Source organism: Narcine bancroftii, chromosome 1, assembly GCF_036971445.1.
Source record: "Narcine bancroftii isolate sNarBan1 chromosome 1, sNarBan1.hap1, whole genome shotgun sequence".
Classification (NCBI taxonomy): domain Eukaryota; kingdom Metazoa; phylum Chordata; class Chondrichthyes; order Torpediniformes; family Narcinidae; genus Narcine; species Narcine bancroftii.
The window spans coordinates 431,385,553-431,406,163 of record NC_091469.1 but is presented as its reverse complement, the minus strand read 5'-3'; the positions used below and the strand labels follow the sequence as shown (position 1 = coordinate 431,406,163).

The following is a 20,611-nucleotide window of genomic DNA, read 5'->3' as shown; positions in this document are numbered from 1 at the left end:
CTCCCTCCATTGTTCTCTCCTCCCTACCATGGAGGAGGTGGCAGATGATCACACCTGAGTGATACTGGTGTAGCTGGTCTTTAGGACAAAAGAGATTTAATGAGTACATTCTTGGTGTCAGGTTCTGTGTAAACAGCTCCATTGCATCTAACTTTTGAGGCATAATTCAACTCACAGGCTTGCCTCTGCGTGAACACTGTTGTAAGATGGTGCATCTCACCTATATTTGCAATGATTCAACTATTACAGCCAAGCAGCAGAATCATGTGCAGACATGTTGATGTTTGGGGTCACCACCCTCTATCAGGATGGGTAATCTATTACAAGTGCCTAAAGCAGCAAACCATATGGAAGACCTTTCTGAGCTCAGTGGCTTTGCAGAATTTGCAGCTGGTTAGATGCAATCATGTGCTGAGATGCTGCATTTAGTGAATCAAAAAGACAGTGAGACCATCTGTATCCAATTTCCCCTCTAAGACAGAACCTCCCCTCATGTGGTTGACTTCTGCTTGATAATATCTAAAAGCTTCAAACAAGCACCACATTTCTGTCCCCTGCCCTTAACTTGGCACCTCCCTATCTCTTAAAAAAACTGAAAATGTGCAGGATCTGAAAAGGACATATTTTTAGTAACAGAATACTACAGAAAACAAAAATGTCCTGTCATTACCATCCATACATTGTCTTGGAGAAGTTTTGAAAGGTTGGAAAAAATATATCCTCCTGTGATGGAATTGTGCTATTACTAATCTTTAGTAATAAAATATATTATTTTAGTTAACATATTTTGAGTTGTATACAGTGTTATGAGCCCAGAGGATCCAAAAGCTCAGCAGCCATAGACATTCACCAAGACAAATGCTTTTAATTATCTTTAAACTTGAAAATAGGATCAAACTTTAACTTATTACTATTAACTTAACTTATCCTAACTTAACACCCTTCTAATTCTAAATGCATGTATATGTAATGTGTGTGTAAGTTCAGAAAAGTTCTTTGATTCACAGTCCAATCTCACCTCTCCAAGTTTACTGGTTGCAGGCAATTCTTATACTGTCCACAGAATTTAAGTTATGAATTTTACCAGGCTTTGGTGCTTGAAAGGTAAATAGTTACCACTCAGGAAAGTGCTTGTTGCTCATTGGACACCCACACTGACTCCTTCCGATCAGCCACTTCAGTGTCTTGCTGAAGAAACTTGCCCCATCAGGTTTTTCCAGATGATAACCTCTTTCTTTCAGGTCACCACAGCATTCCTTTTTGTTTCCCTTATTTCAAGTGAAACATTATGCAGCCAGCCCTCTCCTCTTGTATGGTCCACAAAGGCTTTGACCAGGATGAACTCATAATCCATCTTCAAAATGGGGTTTTTCCACAAGCTTGCCAGCTTATCACATTCTAGTCCCAGCTGCTGCTGCTGAACTCTCTCTCTCTCTCTCTCTCTCTCTCTATCTCTCACACACACACACACACACACACACACACACACACACACACACACACACACACACACACACACACACACACACAGAGAGAAAACCATATGACCCTCTTAGAACAACCAATTGCACTCAGACAGACTGTGGCTCCAGACCTAATCTTCCAAGTCCATTCATCTAATGCTTTCCAAAACAATAATCCATTACTCCACAGCATGTCCAATTAACACCTACTTGTGAAGTCCTTATAGGCATTCTTCAAAGTTTTTGCAAAGGCACCCAGAGGCTGGACTGACTGACTTGAGCAGAGCTCCAGCATTTTAAATGAGATCTGTTTTGAAGTGTTTGTATGTGACCTACACTAAAAAAAAACTGCCACAATTGATCTCCTTTAAAACATATCTATATACAATAAAAAATATAATTTGTCACAACAGGGACATGGAAAATTAATGTTGAGAGTTGAAATATCTGCAAATTCATTGTTCAGATGAAATATATCAACTGCCATAACATGAAGTGATTTTCCATTGAAATGTTGAAGGCAATGAATGTTTGCTAGAGAAACAATTGTGTACACAAGAAAATCATCTGCTGATTAGCTGTTCAGACAACTCAGAGGCATTTGCTCATAAACATTTGAATTATGTCATATGATTACACCTTCAAGAAGGCATCTTTAATACAGCACCAGTTTTCATTAGAAGTCAGAAAATGCAGAGACATATTTAGGAGAAGGTCTTTTGTGGTATTTTCCTTATCATGGGAGGTGCACAGAATCAGTTGTTTTGAAAACAAAGAACCACTTCACTGTCTCTTTGTCAAGAGTGGGCAATTTTATCATATTCATTTTTAAATGGCCAATTCATGCATGTAACCCTTGCCTGGGTTTGTGAACTCATCATGTAAAATACAATTTCTAGAACCTCCATGAAAGGGAGGGGCATTTGTGGAAAATCATTCGTATAAAGAAATAGTTCTCTGTAAACAACTTTACAAAATATTTTTGAGTTTTGACAGGTCTGTTGCCTCACACCTACTCCATAAATTACTTTTGAACAGTAAAGATTCTGAGTTTCAACACAAATGTTTTCTCAAACTGAATTTCAAAAATTGACTTTTCACAATTGTGCCTAAATTGTAAACATTTGGGACCTGCCCTACACACATTTGCGCATAGTAAAGTTATGTTTAGAGTTAAGAAATGTTATATTATTAATAGTTATTAATAAAAAATATTGTTTTAAAGATACCATTATCTTGGTGAATTTCTATGGCTGCTGGTCTAGGTCATAGTATCTCCAGAATCTAAAATGTGGAACATAAGAATTTGAAAGGATCATTGATACCAATGAATCAATCCTTTTCTCCACTTGCAGTACCTTCTTAGCAATGTACATCAGCAACTGTGCTGAGGCTTGTTTGTCAACTCCTCCCATACCCCTGACCTCTATTTCCAAAATGATTTAGAGCAGTTGGCTTTTGCCAAACCACCATCTGCAAATCAGACTTTGTTTTTGAAAGATATCATTGTTGATTCATTCAATATTTAAACTCTCATTATAACTCGTCAGAAACGTGAATGTTGCAGTTCAAGAGTGGCTTCCTTCCACCTTCTTAAGATGCTTAAGAATGGAGCATTTCAATAGTTCAAGAAATTAACCAGACACCACTGTCTCGAGGACTATTGAAGAGGGATCTTACCAGTAATACATGCATCTTGAGAATTGATAATTTGTGAAAAGGTTATGTGGAACTGTGTATGTCTTTTTCTCCATTTATAAATTTATATTTTTTTACTATTTCTGCTCATGAATCAATAAATTACAAGAAAATTTTTGCATGAGTGACATGAAGATGGGATGTGGGCTTTTCAAAAGCTGGGAATTCTATCTGATAACTAATTCTGACTTAAGCCTTGACTCTCATCTTCAACATGATTTTCATCTTAGGTTCTGCATTTTGACACAGAAACAGATGTCCATGCAAGTTTCAGGGAATTAATGTCTCATATCAACCAACACGATGCTCCTTATCTTCTTCGTCTGGCTAACCGTTTATATGGAGAAGAAACCTATGACTTTCTCAAAGTAAGATCAAACAGAGGACAAATGATCATAACTGTTCATAAAGTCTTGAGAAAACATAGTTAACATAAATTCACAAATTAATTCAAGTAGAGTATTGAATGCTGTAAATTTTCCTATTCTATTTTTCTGCTTCTTTGTAGTTACTGATCTGGTTGCTCTGACTCCTGGGGGAGCACAGTGGAAGTTCAGGCACATACTGTATTTCAAACCTATCAAATTAATGATCAGTAAACTGATGCATATTGGTGTCTGGTAGGCATGGTGCAGGGATCAGGTGGAGACCAATGGTCAACTAAATAAAATTGAATGAGATTATGGATGTGTGCACACATATCTCCCCATTACAAGGAGAAAATACACAAAATGGTCCTCAAAATATTTGAAATATTCATAAATTTAATTCTGTTCTGATTTCCCCTTTGGCTGGAAATAAACTTTATGTTGTTCTGGGTAAAATGCTGGAACATTTCTATTTCTTTTCTGCAGGAATTTCAAGAACTCAGCTGGAAATACTATGAGGCAAAATTGACTCCAGTCAGTTTTCTAAAACAACCAGAAGCTGCCAGGAATGACATCAATACTTTTGTAGAAAATAAGACTGAGGGTAAGATTTATTCTCTTTGTAAAGACAATTGCACTCCATATTTCAGTCCAAGCCGATAAAGAAATGATTCACCCACTGCAATGAATTGGGATTCACTGGTAGTGTTTTGTGTTATTGGCTGGCCCTGCCTCCCAGCTCCGCCCCCATCTGCTCACTTATAACCCTGGTTTCCCGCCTAAACCCAGAAACCTTCTGAAGACTACTGTGAGACCCTACCCTTAGTTATAAGCTAATAAAAACACTTGTTCTCCCTCCAGTCATGAGAGATTTTATTCCTGCTACACCCACTTCACCAAATAACATCCCATTGCAGTAGTCAGTACCATAACCCCTCTGTAATGAAATAACTACATTTGTCTCCTCCTTGAAAATGATCAAAATTGTGGTGTCTTTGAAATTCCCCTGACATGTCTACCACCCCCCCCAACCCCCCACCTCCCAGATCAGGAAATTTCATAATTTTTGAATATGTGTCTTGGATTTCTGCCATGTTTCAGAGCAGGAAATGGGGAGCACCGTTCATCTCGCTTGAGCCACCTCTCAGCAAATATAGCATTAGTGATGAAATTCTCTTGTGTATATAGTATGGCAGTACAACCTATATCCTCCTCAAGGAAAATGTGTTCAAGGATCAAGGCTTTAATCCCAGATCAAAGCTCAAGTCCTGCTTTGTAGCATTGACCTTCATTTTAGAGTCATGGTGTCAGTTTTTTTTTTGCATACATCCAATATATGAATAAGTTAAAGACAACATGCACTTCAAAGCATCAGAGAAATGCCACTGATGCTGTTCCACAGAATCCCTCAAATCTCCAAACCATTGTAAGTGCTCTCTATGAAGACAATTACACCTGCATTAAGGATCTATTGCATTGAGGATCTAACTACATTGAGCTGTCTCCATTCATTGTGCATTTATCTTGTCTGGCTCATGTGATCAACAATGGGCTATAAATTAGACAGGGAACATCTTGAAGTAGCAACTGGTTCAACTGATGACCTGCGAGGATATTGCAGAGTGCTCATAAAGCCAGGCACAGTGAAGTGGTGTGAAATCCCACATAGTAGGCAAAGAGAAAAATATTCCTTCCCAAAAGAATATTCATGAACCAGTTATGTTTTACTGCCAACCTTTTTCTCTAATGGTTGCTATACCTTACCATTTTATTTCACTATTTTTAAAGTTTTCTCACTGCCATTGTGAGATCTGAACTCATCTGACCAGGCTTTTATTTTGGCACTTGGATGACTGGTGTGAATAAAGAGCAGCTGCAGGGATTCAGCAGGTCGGGCAGCATCTATGGAGCAAAGTGGTCTGTCACTATTTTGGATCAGGACTCTTTATCTGCTATGACTCATTGGGTTCCTCCAACTTCTCTTTGTTCATTCAAGATTTAATCATCAGCAATCCTTTCGTTTGTCTGGATTGGATATCACTTCAGAAGTGTTTATAAATTTATGGCCATTGCAATGCGATGTAATAGTCCCCTATTTGTCAGTGGCAAATTTGTTTTAAAAACTACTTAACCATACTTGTTAACTGGAGCATTCAATTTATGATCTTTAACTTAGGTAAAATACAAAATTTGCTGTCAGTGAATTCGGTTGGTCCTGCAACAGTTCTTGTTCTTGTAAATGCCATCTACTTTAAAGGGAAGTGGGAGAAAAAATTTGATGAAAAAAACACCTATGTCACCCCTTTCAAGTTGAACAAGGTATGCTGCTCTGGTGTTAAAATAGTTCTAAGCAAACATTTATGTTTATTATACCCTCAAACTCATACTGATGTTACTTTTTATTTTCTTCACAGAGGGAGACCAAATCAGTAAAGATGATGTTCCAGGATGATGACTTTAAAATTGGTTACATTGAGGAACTCAAGACCAGTGTCCTTGAGCTTCCTTATGAACAGGAGGAACTGAGCATGATTGTACTGCTACCTGACAGCATCACTGATGACACAACTGGACTGGAAGAGGTAATGAGAAGATCAAATACAATGAGAGAGGAACCTTAGAGAAAGAGATGTTAATTTCTTGGACTGTTTTGATCATTGAATTTTTAATCACCATCTTCATTAAATAGTTCCTCAAAAATAAATGAAAGAATATTATTGGAAGAAGCAGGGCTTGTTAAACATCTCAATGGACCTTTTGCTCTGAATATGGCTGTGGTGAGAGCTTTGTCATATTGGTCTTCATAAATCAAAATATTGTGAACAGGAATTGGAATGTTATGTGGAAGTTGTATAGGAGATCGGTGAGGCCAAATTTGGAGTTTTGGTCACATTCTTACAGGGCAGATAGCAAAAAGATTGAAAGAATAGAGAAAATTTACAAGGATGTTGGTAGGATTTGAGGATCTGATTTATTGGGGAAGGTTGAATAGATTTGGACATTATTCCTTTGAGCTTTAGAGAATAAGGAAAGATTTAGAAGATATAATATTAGAGCACAGTACAGGCCTTTCAGTCTACAATATTGTACCAAACTGTGTAAACCTACTCCACAACAATCTAATTTTTCCTCACCTCAGACTTATAACCCTCTACTTTTCTTACATCCATGTGCCTATCTAATAGTCTTTTGAATTTCCATATTATACCAACTTGCACCACTACCCTGACAATGCATTCTAAGCATCCACCGCTCTCTGAGTTTTAAAAAAAACTTAACTCTGACGTCTCCCCTAAACTTTCCTCCACTCTCTTTTAACAGAAGTTCACTCGTAATTGCTATTATTGCCATAGGAAATAAGTGTTGGTTGTCCACCCATCTAATTCCCTCATAATTTTATCTACTTCGATTAAGCCACTTGTTATCCTTTGTTGCTCTAATGACATGTTCTCCAATCCAGGAAACATCAAGGTTTAAAAAATTGTCAGGGGTATAGAACATTGTCAGGAGTATAACGAGGACAAATGCAAGCAGGCTTTTTCCACTGAGATTGGGTGAGACAAGAACTAGAGGATATGGGTTAAGTGTGAAAGATGAATTATTTAAAGAGAACGTGAGAGGGTACTTCTTCACACATAGGGGGGTAGAGTATGGTGGGTGTGGGTTTGATTTCAACATTTTTAAAAATAACTTTTTCTTACAAACAACAAACAAACAACAAAAACAAAACAGTTCCTCCCTCCCTCCCCCTTTCCATACATACAGATCCACACAAAGTCATAGCTTATATATCTTTTAAATATATAGAATGCAATTAAGGAAATCACATTTGGATATGTCCCAATTTTCCCTTGCAACCGCTGCAATCGTGTCTGCCTGTCCTGCATCGGACTGGTCAGCCACAAACGAGCCTGCAGCTGACGTGGACTTTTTACCCCCCTCCATAAATCTTCGTCCGCGAAGCCAAGCCAAAGAAAAAAGAAAAAAAGTCCTTTTTTTAAAATTACTGTATTTGGGCCCCTATATGCCCAGACCTTTACAAAAGTGTCATATTTATTCTTTAAATTATAATGTGATTTTATTTTCCATAGGTATATAGCTGTTCATTTCCCTAGTCCATTGTGCTATAAGTAGAGGGGCGTCGGACTTTCAAGTAATCACAATACATTTTTTGCTTAAAAAAAACCAGCGCTATTTTCATACATGAGATTTGATATTTATTCAATTTGTTGTTTATTTCCATGAAATTACCTAGTAGATATAGCTCCAGGTAGCCCGTGAAGACCACTCCTGTTATCCTGGTTAAATTTTCTGTGATATTTTGCCAAAATGACCTCAGCTTCACGCATGACCATGTGGCATGTAGAAAGGTTCCTGTCTCAGTCCTACGTCTGAAACACATCTCTGATATTTCTGCTTTTGATCTATATCATTTCTGTGGGGTAAAATATAATTGGGGTTAAAAAAAATTATACTGAACCATTCCCTATATTGCATTTATAATTGAAGTTAAGCTGCCCTTACACCAATTTGACCAGCTTTTTTCTGAAATCACCACACCCAAGTCTTGACTCCCATCTTTCCCCGACCTCTGTAACCTTGATTTTGCATTTTCATTCTGGAGAACATAGGACATTTTTGTTATAAATTTCGATGTATTCCCCATCATAACAATTTGTTTAGTTTCACTTATTTCAGGTGGGATCAAAATTGGTCCCCATCTTTTTCTTAAAAATGATCTAAGTTGGAGACAACAAAAGAAGGTCCATTGGTCACTCCATGTTTGTGATTTAGTTGTTTGAAGGACATATGAATTCCTTTTGTATAGCAGTCTATAATATATCTTCTGCATTTGGCATGTCACAAATTTAATATTCTTTTGCCCATGTGCATAGGCAATTACACATAGTGGAGCTTTTATTGATAACCCTACTTTTTTTTCCTATACATTCATTAATTTCTTGCCACTTTCTGATCATATGTTTTAGTATGGGATTATCTGTCTTTTTTTCTATAGATTTGACACTCTATTTATAGATAAAATCTTTCACTTCCCTCTCCCTCATTTTGTGTATTCTCATCTGAATCCAAGAATTGGGTGGGGCGGGGGGGGGGGGGGGTGTGAAATGGTCTTCCACAAAGGAGACTGTGAGAAATCTATCCTGTCAACCTGATAATATTGTGATAGAATATGTTGTGTTTTATATTGTTTCTAGATATGATTTTGGGAGATAAAGTGTAGCAGGTTTTTTTTAATGTTGGTCACATACAAACATTTCAAAATTGATCTCAATTAAATGAAAAGGGACTAATCAGCAATCTTGTTGTACGAGGCCCTTTGAGTAGGAGCGATCACAATATGATTGAATTCTCACTCGACATAGAGAGTGAAGAAATTAAAACCGAGACTAAGGTCCTGAATTTAAATAAAGGGAATTATGATGGTATGAGACGGGAGTTGAGTAAGATTGATTGGGTGGTCTTTGTGGGGGGGTGGGGGGTTGACAGTAGATAGACAATGGAAAGCATTCAAAAATCTAATGGAAGAATTACAGAAATCGTATATACCGGATTGGCATAAAAATAAACCAAAAAAGGTGACTCAACCATGGATAACATTAGGTCCAAGGAGAGAGCATATCAATTGGCCAAAAAAAGTACCAAATCCGAAGACTGGGAACAGTTTAAGATGCAGCAAAGGAGGACAAAGGGATTAATCAAGAGGGCAAAAATAAATTATGAAAGTAAGCTTGCGGCAAACATAAAAACCAACTGCAAAAGCTTTTATAGATATGTCAAGAGGAAAAGATTGGTGAAATCCAGAGTAGGTCCCTTGCAGTCAGAATCAGGGGAATATATAATGGGGAATAAGGAAATGGCAGACCAATTAAATTCTTACTTTAGTTCTGTTTTCACAAGAGAGGATACAAATAACCTCCCAAGGATGTTGGGAAACATAGAGAAATTGAAGGGATTGAAGGCTGATAAATCCCAAGGGCCTGATAATCTACATCCAAGGGTACTTAAAGAAGTGGACATTCAGATAGCAGATGCTTTAAGAACTCGATAGACTCAGGATCAGTACCCATGGATTGGAGGGTAGCTAATGTTACCCCACTATTTAAAAAGGGGTGTAGAGAAAAAGCGGGGAATTATAGGCCGATGAGCCTTACATCAGTAGTGGGCAAAATGACGGAATCCATTATTAAGGATGTAATAGCGGTGCATATGACTAGCAGAGAAGGGATTGGACAGAGTCAACATGGATTTACAAAAGGTAAATCGTGCTTGACAAATCTATTGGAATTCTTTGAGATGGTGACAGGTAAAATAGATGGGGGAGAGCCAGTGGATGTGGTGTACCTGGATTTCCAAAAGGCCTTCGATAAGGTCTCATATAAGTGACTGGCATGCAAAATCAAGGCTCATGGGATTGGGGGCAAGGTATTGATGTGGATTGAGAACTGGCTGGCAGATAGAAGACAGAGAGTTGGGATAAACAGCTCGTTTTCTGAGTGGCAGGCGGTGACCAGTGGGGTGCCACAGGGATCTGTACTGGGACCCCAGCTGTTCTCAATTTACATTAATGATCTAGATGAGGGGATTGAATGTAATATCTCCAAATTTGCAGATGACACTAAGCTAGGAGGGGTTATGTGCACTGAAGAGGGGGTCAGGAAGCTCCAGTGTGATATGGATAAATTGGGGGACTGGGCAGATACATGGCAAATGCACTACAATGTGGATAAATGTGAGGTTATCCACTTTGGTAATACAAACCGGAGGGCAGATTATTATTTGAATGGCAATAAATTGGGAGATGGGAAATGCAGAGAGACCTTGGGGTTCTTGTGCACCAGTCACTGAAGGTGAGCATGCAGGTACAGCAGGTGGTTAAAAAGGCAAATGGTATGTTAGCCTTCATATCAAGAGCGTTTGAGTATAAGAATAAGGATACCTTACTGCAGCTGTACTGCACCTGGAGTATTGTGTGCAGTTTTGGTCGCCTTATCTGAGGAAGAATGTTCTTGCAATGGAAGGAGTGTAGAGGCGATTCACCAGGCTGATACCTGGAATGGCAGGAATGATTTATGAGGAAAGATTGTGCAATTTGGGATTGTACTCGCTGGAGTTTAGAAGATTGAGAGGGGTTCTCATAGACGTATAAAATTCTGGCAGGACTGGACAGAATGGATACGGAAGGGATGTTTCCAATGGTGGGGGAGTCCAGAACCTGGGGCCATGGTTCGAGGATAATAGGCAAACCATTTAGAACCGAGATGAGGAGGAATTTCTTTACCCAGAGGGTGGTGAATCTGTGGAATTCATTGCCACAGAGAGCAGTAGAGGCAGGTTCATTGAATATATTTAAGAGGGAATTGGATATATTTCTTCAGTATAAAGGAATTTGGGGTTATGGAGAGAAGGCGGGGACAGGGTACTGAACTTTAAGATCAGCCATGATCTCCTTGAATGGCAGAGCAGGCTCAAAGGGCCGAATGACCTACTCCTGCTCCTATCTTCTATATATTAAAATACTGGAGCTCTGCTCAAGTCAGACAGGCCAACTCCGAATATCTTTGTAAAAGCTTTGGGGGGTTCCCAAGGGACTTGACTAATGGATTATTGTTTTGAAAAGCAACAGATAAAAGAACTGAGAGGATTAAGTTTGGAGCCGCACTCTGTCTGAGTGGAGATGCTGTTCTAAGAGCGTCATGTAGTTTTGCAAGCAGAGAGAAAAAAACAGTCTTTTCTCTGAGAGAGAGAGAGAGAGAGAGTGAAAAAGAGTGAATTCAGCAGCAGTAGCAGCTAGGACTGGAGCAGGACAAGCTGGCAAGCTTGTGGAAAAACATTTTGAAGATGGGTTGTGAGTACTTAGTTTAGCCTGGTTAAAGCCATTGTGATCCACACAAGAGGAGAGAACTGGCTGCCTAATGTTTCACTTGAAATAAGAGAAACAAAAAGGAACTCTGTGGTGGCCTGAAAGAAAGAGGTTATCATCTGGCAAATCCTGATGGGGCAAGTTTCTTTGGCAAGACACTGACGTGGCTGATTAAAAGGGATCAGTTTGTGTCCAGCGTACAACAAATCTCTCTCTGAAAACTGACAAGAACCTTCCTGAGTGATAATCATTTAGCTTTCAAGCACCAAAGCCTGGTGAACTTCATAAATGTTAAATTCTGTGCACATTATAAGAATTGCCTGCAACCAGTGAACTTGGATGAATGAGAAGTGAGATTGAACTGTGAATTAAAGAACTTTTCTAAACTTACACACATATTACATACACGTATGCTTAGAATTAGAAGGGGGTTAAGTTAGGTTAAGTTGTTAATAGTAATAAGTTAAAGTTTGATCCTGTTTTCATGTTTAAAGATAATTAAAAGCAACTTTTGTCTTGGTGAATATCTATTGCTGCTGGGTTTAGGGGTCCTCTGGGCTCGTAGCAGTATTTCTTAAAATCTGGAAGTTTAAGTCCTCTTCTATGTCAGTTTTTCCAGTGCAATTTTTGTTACCTTATTATTCCATAGGAACTGTCTCATATGATTGCTTAATAATTACAGAAATTTTTAGGTAACAGAATGGGTAATGATTGATAAAGACACTGCAGTCTTGGCATTACATTCATTTTGACATAGTTAACCCTTACCCACTAGAGTAATCGGCAAGTCTTTCCATTTCTGCATGCCTTCTTTTATCTTCTCCAAAGGAGGAACATAAGTTAGTTTATACAGATTTTGTAAATTGTTGTCAGTTGCTATTCCAAGATATTTTATTTCCCTTTTAAGAATAATTTCCCTTTTAAAAAACATTTCCCATTTTAAGAAACACACACAAATCCCTAACTCTGATAGTAATGTAAACAATACAACCCGAAAGCCCATGATAAAAGTCCGTGGAATCTTTCAAAGAAGAAGAACCCCTCCCTTTAGCGCCATTTTTTAAAACTGCTCCTCTCCTGGTGTCATTTTCCCCCGTCAATCATGGTCCCCACTCTGCCGCTTTTCTCACTATCTTCCTTTCTTTCCATTGTATATTACAATGATTTTCCTTTTAGCAGCAAAAACAAGACAACTCAGGACTACAAAATAGAAAAAAAAGATACAGCTTTCAGTTAGTCCCATTCCAAAATGGTCTTTTTGATCCTATATGGCAACTCAAATATCTTCAAAACTTTTGTAAAAACACTTTCACTCTTTGTTACACTTGAAAATTCATCAATACGTTCTGGGACATCAACCCTCAGCATCACTGGGAAAATCATTGAATATTTTAATTTTTGGATTGCAGTTGTGTCTTTACCTCATCAAATTCTTTTCTTTGTTTGACTAAGGCAGGGCTAAGGTCGTGAAAAAACACATTATTTTTTCGTTGCCCACCACTAATGGGCCATTGTTATTTTAAAAATATTTGTATGCTGCTCCCAAGATTGTATCTCGCTCCTGGTAACTTAAAAGTCTTACTAGGACTGGTCATGGTCGCTGTTCACTAGTTCTTTTGGGTGTGAGGGTCCGGTGAAGCTTTTCAATTTGAAGCTTTACATTTAACTTGCTTTGTCGCAGCATTTGTGGGATCCATATTTCAAAGAAGCTCATTGCAAATTTTCCCTTATTTCCTTCTCTCAGTCCAATAATTCTTGAATTGTTGTATCCGCTGAAATTTTCCATAAAATTGATTTTGACCATCATTCCTTTTCTGTCTGTGTCCCATATTTTTGCTTTTTCTTCTGGGTCCTTTAATCTGTCTTTTGTTTTATCCAGCTCACCCTCTACTTGAGCCATTAGTTCCGTTAAATCTTCCATGATTTCTTTAATTTCAGAAGCTGAAGCTGCTGGTGCTTCCGGCACTTTCAATGATGTATGACCTTGGCATTTCAGCTTTTCTAATAATCTTTGCTAGACCCCAGGTTTTTATCACTGGCTCTTGAACATGCACATGCTGCCCTCTGAAGAGTTCTGGAAGTGTTTGTGAATGTTTATTATAATGTTGATGACTTTCCTCTTGCATGTTAGTCAACTTTCTTCTTGATTCCTCTTGGTCATCTGGTGAATAGATTTTGCTTGGCAGGGTTCACTTGTACTTTCTGCCATTCAGAAGCTCTGCTGTGGATTTCATGTTGGCCCTCAAGGGTGTTGCTCACAGTGACAGAAGAGCGAGATAGGGATCTTCCTTCGTCTCTCAACACTTTGTGAAGTGCGTTTAATTGTCTGTACATGCCTCTCAATGAATCCATGCCCCTTGGGGTAATGTGGTGATGATGTAGTGATGGTGAACCCATATTCTGCAGCTATTTTTCTGAATTTACGCGATGTGAATTGGGTCCCATTGTCACATATCACTTGTTCGGGTATCCCCTGTTCAGTGAAGAGTGCACGTGCTGCAGCAGTGATGGTTGGTGCTTTCAGGTCCTTCACTTTCCTGATGAAGGGGAATTTGGAGTAGTAGCAGGACACAATCAGAAACCATTCTTGGTTTTCTGTGAACAGGTCTGCTCCCACTGTGTGCAATGGCCTGGCAGGTATTTCCGCGGGTATCATCTCTTCCTTTTGTATTTCTGGCATGCCGGACACATAGTCACCATGTTTTCGATGTCCTTATACATGCCTATCCAGTAAACTGCTGACTTTGCTCTAAGTTTGCATTTCTCCATTCCCATGTGGCCTTGGTATATTTTCTGGAGAATTTCTTTTTTCATTGACTTTGGTATTATCAGCTGAGACTCTGTCAGCAGTACACCATTCTCCAGGGATATGTCATCCCTGATAGACCAATATTGGTATATTGTAGCCTGTACCAGTTTTATCCTTTCTGGCCATCCCTGTATCACCTGTTGGGAGAGCAGCTGTAGTTCTTCAACCTTTGTGGTTTCTTCTTTAATCAGCTTTAGTTTGTTATTAGTCACCCTGACGAGGTGATGCATCTTGATTTCATTTTGTATTTTTCATTTGGGGTAAGACGTGACAAAGCACCATTTCCTTCCCTGGCCTGTACTTCAAAGTAAAGTTGTAACATTGGAGCTGGAGGAGTAGCCTCTGTAATCTAGCTGGTGCCTTGCTTAGGTTCTTTTTCTGGATGTGCTCCAATGGGCGATGATCACTCTCTATCACAAACTGTCTCCCATAGAGAAATTTGTGGAATTTTTTGCATCCATATACGACTGCCAACAGCTCCCTTTCAATATTGGCCTATCGGGTCTCTGCTGTTGTCAGGACTTTTGATGCAAAGGCTATTGGTTTTTCTTCCTGCACCAATGATGCCCCGAGGCCTCTGGTGGAAGCATCTATTTGTAATGTGACAGTTTTTTTTTCTGTCACAGTAGCTCAGTTCTACTTCTCTGCAGACCACTTCCTTTAGCTTGTTGAAATCTCGCTGATGTGATGGTGACCACTGAAACTCCACATCCTCTTTCAGCAACTCTCTGAGGTTGGCTGTGTGGTCTGACATGTGTGGGGTGAAGGAACTCATATATTGGACCAGGCCGAGGAAGCTTCTTAGTTCCTTTATGTCCTTTGGGTGGTCCATTTCAGCACTGGCTGTTATGTTCTCTGGGCTTGGCCCGACCCCTTCAGGTGTGTTTACCATTCCGAAGAACTGGCTCTCCTCCACCTTAATGATGCATTGTCTGTATTGAGTTTGATCCCGGCCCATCTTGTTCTCTCCAAGGCCTCATGTAGGTGGAGATTGTGAGTTTTCTCGTCTCTGTCAAAGATCTAGATATCATCTGCGATGCCGACAGTGCCCTTTCATCCCCTGTAGGTCTCATCTATCTTTTGCCAGAAGACGTCTTGGTTCACTTTTAGGCCAAAAGGTAGGCGCAGGAACTTGTACCAGCCGAATGAAGTGTTGAAAGTTGTTAGCAGTGTCGATACTTCAACCAGCTTCACATTCCAATACCCATTCTTGGTATCTAGCTTACTGAAGATTTTGGATTCCGCTAGTTCCGAAGTGATGTCCTCCAGCATTGGTATTAGATAGTGCCCTCTTTTGATTGCTTGGTTTAGGTCTTTGGGATCCAGACATATTCTTAGGTGGCCATTCAGCTTTTCTTTTACTACTATAGAATTTATCCAGTCAGTTGGCTCGACTACTTTTGCTATGACTCGTTTTTCTTCCATTTCTTCCAGCTCTTGCTTTAGCCTTTGTTTCAGCTCTATTGGCACCTTCCGTGGATCATGGATTTGTATTTTGGGTCTATAGTAATGTGGTATTCAAAGTTCCCAAAGCACCCGACTGTGTCATCAAAGCATTCAGGGTACATGTCCATGAGCTCTGCCTTGTTCGTGATCAGAAGGCGTGGCGCAAGAGGGGTGTCACTATTGATCCTCTTGGACATTTTCTTCTCCCCGATCTCATTGTTTACAGAGATTACCTATAATTCTTGATGACTATTCAGGCCTAGGATTGCTGGTCCATCGGCATCAACCATGAAGAATGTACATATGATGCTCTTTCCCTTACATCTGCCTTTTACTTGGTATTTTCCTAGTTGTTTAATCACGGGGCCACCATAGGCTGTGAGCTTGACATTTATGGCTTCTAGTGTGCCTTCCTCCGGGTACCCATTCTTTATGTGATCGGGGAACATCTGGCGATACAGTCTAATCAGGAGGACATTACTTTGTGATCCTGTATCCAACTTTATTTTCAAGTTGAATATTTTTCCTATCTTTCGTTTTACTTGGATCATGGTGTGTAATTCATTTTTTTCTCCCTTCCCTTTCTTGGACGTCTCATGGAGGAGTATTGTTTCAATGCCGAGCCTCAGTGAATCGGAGTCACTGCTGTCACTTCTCTCGACATAGTGTACTTTCTGAACCGCAGTCAATAACTCACGAGAATTGAGTCAAACGAATAATGTAGGCTTTTATTAGCAAGAACACAGCAGTGCTAGCCATCCACAAGGCTAGTCCCAAACTGAACAAAGAGCAGAGATCAGGACACTTATATATAGGTTAGTCTACAGAGCCAGTCTTCCTTAAGAACAAGCAACTACAAGCAGCTACTTCTACATACAAGCAAGCAATACCAAGGATCACCACACTTTCCTTCTGTATTCTTGGTTTCTCTCTCTTTTCGAGTCAGACCTACACATCTTTTCCCCGTGATTGACCTTCCCACAGGTCCTGCACTTCAAACCATACATGGGGCATTTCTTGCAGTCATTGAAGGGGTGTCGTCTGCTGCACCTCATGCAGTTCTCGGATGTCTGGGACTTTCTCTCTGTGTGCTTTATGGCATCAACCCTTCTATCTCTGTGCTGCATGTTGGCCTGCTCGGAGAGGGATTGCATTTGCCTCCTGGTGGCCTCGAAGGCCCTGGCTGTGTCTACGGCATCTGCTAGTTTCAAGCTGTCTTTTCCTATGAGAGCTTTCTGCCCTTCAGGATGAGCCCTTCCCCACATAGTTGGTCGACTATTCTCTCCTCTATTCCTTTGAACTTGCATTTTGCTGCCATGTTCTTTAACCGAATCATCAGGCTCTTGTTTTAATCCCTGGAACTCATATCGCTTTATTCTATGGTTGGATTTCGGGTTCCAGATGAGAGAAAATTTTTTCTAATATCCTTTCTGGGTTATTTTCTTCTCCTTCAGCCAGCTCCCAGCTGGCTAGTCCTCATTCCCCCGTCCAAAGAAGGATGTAACTAACCTTTTCCTCTGGTGTGATTCCCTTGAGGAGACTTTTGAATGCCAGCTTGCACTTCTGCTTGAACTTTTTAAAAGCCTCTATGATATCGTCAGCTTCCCCGTCCATGACTGGGTGTAATGTTGCTACTGCTGTGGCCATCTTCTTCTCCAGCTCTGGTAGTCAGGTAATGCTGCTTTTTCTTTGTTTCCTTCTCTTCGTGTTTATTTTGGTTTATAGAGATTTTTTATCTATATGGTATGGGTTTCTATCGATCCCACGCTGCCACCAGGTTGTGTCCTCATTGTACCATCGGCGATCTTAATAAACACTAAGAGAGCTTGCAAGTTTAACAGCACAAATCTTTACTTACATTAGGCTACCCATCTGGCATTGATACACTGTCGCACTGAGCATTCTCACCACTCAAGTGTGATGTGGCTCTTACAACGTGTCTTACTGAGCATGCTCACCACTCAAGTGTGATGTGGCTCTTACAGACTTGCAGTGTTCATGCTCCAGCATAAAAGAGTCCCAAGTTTCCTCTGTATATAACAGATGCCTTTAAAATGAATGGATTTAGGTGTGCAGTGTTAAGCCTTGGATTTATCATTAGAAGAGATGCAAAGATTCATATCAGTTTAAAGAAACATTGATGGGTGAGAATAGTCTATGGATGGAGGTTTGAAGAGACTTGGAGAAATTGTTTTGAACAAAGGGATACCAAACAGAGTACAGTTAACTCAACACTGTAGTCAGCTGACACAGTTGGCTTGAGAACAAAATTATCACACATTACTCAAGATTGTATTGTATCGTGACAGTTAAATTTCCTTATTAAGCTACACAGTTATCTAACGACTTGCTTTAAGTTCATGAGTATGTTTTTTTTAACAGCTTGAACAGGCACTTGAAAACAAAACTCTGCTCCCATTGATTAACTCGGACAACACGATGAAAAGGAACGTTGAAGTTCACCTGCCCAGTTTTAAACTGGAAGACCAGTTTAATCTTGAAGAAATACTTTCAGCAATGGGTATGATCGATGCTTTTGCTCCATCAACGGCAAATTTCTCTGGCATGTCTGAGGAAAAAGGTCTCTCTGTGTCAAAGGTTATTCATAAATCCTTTGTGGATGTTAATGAAGAGGGCACAGAAGCAGCTGCAGCTACATCCATACATTTACTCAGATCTTCTCTTTCCGTTGCAACAATATTTAAGGCAGACCATCCTTTCCTGTTTTTCATCAAACACAACAAAACACAGAGCATTTTGTTCTTTGGCCGTTACACATCACCAGTGGGTGATATCACAGAAAGTGGAGGTGCAAGCGACACGACACAGCAGGTCCAAAAATGCACATACCTGTAAATAGATCAAGAGATAAGAAGGGTCAATTTCTCATTCAAGTAAATATATTGCATTCCCTACGTAATTACCTATACTACTTTGTAGGGAGAGTCTCAATTACCTTTTGGTGTATGGAAACTATCTGGTATTGGGCTGATCGAATTTACAAAAGGTTGACTCATTTACACCATTCTTTTCTTGGTTACTGCTGTGTATTTACTGCTGTCTTCTGGAATGTAATTTTCAACCAGATCTTCAAGGCAATAAAATATTTTCTGTATGTTTTTCTTTCACTGACTTGAAAATTTTGAGGTGTTAAATGTTATCTATTTTCATTCCTTTTCTTATTATTCCAAAGCCAATTTTATCTTTAACAATTCAAGTTATTCAGTAATTCAAATCAAGTAATTTGAATAAAATAAAGAAAAATTACATACAGCATATATAAGGCTTGATAAGTATTTTAATTTGGGAAGAAAATATTTTTATTTCTAAAAATTAATTTTGCTTTCATAGTGATTAATGTCAAATTTTGAATTTTCTTCTGAAGGAACATTTCAAGAAAACCTTCGGCAGTGTTCTGATTTTTGGGCAATATCACATTAATAAAATATGCAAAAGAACAGCTTCAATATTTTTGTGTGTGTGAAACTGTTTCAATGGGTACCAAGAGGAATGAACCTGAACACAGCTGGTTGTACAGTAATTTTTATTTACATGTAGAGAAGTTGCAATCCCTATGCTATAAGTGCTTTGTGATAAGTAAGTGATTGCTTAAGGTGGTATGTGAGTGGAAAGAAAAATGTTTGAAAACCACTGTTTTAAATGTACCTGATTGATTCATTATGTACACAGTTTCATAACTCCAAAGGAAATGGGCCAATGACAATTTTTCTCAAGCAAAATTTTTCAGTAACAAATGGGTCTAGAATAGTGATTCTCAACCTTCCCTTCCCACTCACATACCACCTTAAGCAATCCCTTTTTAATCACAGAACACTTATGGCATAGTAGTAAAACACTGGATTCTGTGGACACCGTGGTTAAGTGAAATAACACACAAATGCTGGAGAAACTCAGCAGGTCAAACAGTGCCTTTATGTAGTAAAGGTGAAGATACAGACAGCAGTAGACTTGAACCTGGGTTGCTAGCATTGTAATAGTGTTGCACTAAATGCTACGGTAACCATGCCACCCAAATTATCTGTGTACAGCTTCCACATGCCATCTTCTCAGGTTGCCCTGAGCATCCTTGCCACCCTTCCTGTCAGCCTCGCAAGCCTCTTTTGCCTCCTTGCTTATCCTGCTGCCTCTATTCACATTTCCTCCCCTTGTCATTTAAATCCTGCATCTCCTGTTCTCTATGGAAACCATGGTTGGAGACAATTGCTCACGTTCTCTAGGCCTGGCCAGGCTGGACACCTATTCCAGACAATTATCAGATCAGAAAAACCTGGCGATATCAATGTCTTTAGCTATTACAGCTTCAAAATGGCCCACAAGACCAATGATCTATGATGGTAAGAGACTACTAACAGATACCTGTTAGAACAACTGCCTGCTCCTGGACCACAGTAAACTGATCCCTGGTAGGACCTCTGGAAAAAGTCTGCTCCCAGAGAACAGGTTTCAATTTCTGGATGGCAAATAAAACTCATGTAGAACAGATCAAAGCTCCTCTGAAACCTACTTGATTGGATGGAAACACCAACTCCATGAAATGTTAAACCATGGAGCCATCACCATTGGTTGATGTTGAGCTCCTCATCACTGCTGGCCTAGGAAATATGTTTACTTCCACCAAAGATTGAGAAAAAGATTCCAGAAGGCCTTGTCCATTTTTCTTGTCTTCTTTTGTGGGTCCTTTCACTGTCAGATAATTCATTAGAGCTGTGTTATAGCTGCTGTCCAATCATGACGCGGGGAACCCATACAAGAAACTTGCAATTCTCATCAAACCTTGTGCACAATTGAATTTTTTTAAAAAACTGCATATGTTTGGAAATCTGAAGTAAAAAATTAGCATATTAGAAGAGCTCTGCAGATTAGGCAGCATCCATAAAAAGAGAAACAGAGTTAATGTTTTAGGTTGAAGCCCCTTTGTAATAGC

The 20,611-nt window shown here is 39.4% G+C and overlaps 1 protein-coding gene and 1 long non-coding RNA gene across 8 annotated transcripts in view; one reads left to right on the top strand and one right to left on the bottom strand.

Moving 5' to 3' along the window:
• LOC138751654 (leukocyte elastase inhibitor-like) overlaps positions 1–18,927 on the top strand; it is a 49,030-nt gene extending 30,103 nt beyond the window's left edge. For 3 of the 4 annotated variants that reach the window (XM_069914214.1, XM_069914215.1, XM_069914216.1), the window contains exons 3-7: positions 3,392–3,529; positions 4,016–4,133; positions 5,706–5,848; positions 5,944–6,111; positions 18,049–18,926. In XM_069914214.1, the coding sequence (XP_069770315.1) occupies positions 3,392–3,529; positions 4,016–4,133; positions 5,706–5,848; positions 5,944–6,111; positions 18,049–18,522 (1,041 nt within the window). In that variant the 3' untranslated portion in view covers positions 18,523–18,926. Of the gene's footprint in view, positions 1–3,391; positions 3,530–4,015; positions 4,134–5,705; positions 5,849–5,943; positions 6,112–18,048 lie in introns of all 4 variants that reach the window. The other variant, XM_069914213.1, reaches the window with a different exon arrangement.
• The window catches only part of LOC138751655 (uncharacterized), a 50,721-nt gene that overhangs the window by 27,948 nt on the left and 2,162 nt on the right, over positions 1–20,611 (bottom strand). Inside the window, exons 2-4 of one of the 4 annotated variants that reach the window (XR_011350105.1) lie at positions 12,833–18,516; positions 8,054–8,147; positions 7,781–7,964 (exon numbers count right to left, since the gene is read on the bottom strand). This is a non-coding gene — a long non-coding RNA (uncharacterized lncRNA). The remainder of the gene's footprint in view (positions 1–7,780; positions 7,965–8,053; positions 8,148–12,832; positions 18,517–20,611) is intronic. The other 3 variants (XR_011350107.1, XR_011350108.1, XR_011350106.1) reach the window with 3 other exon arrangements.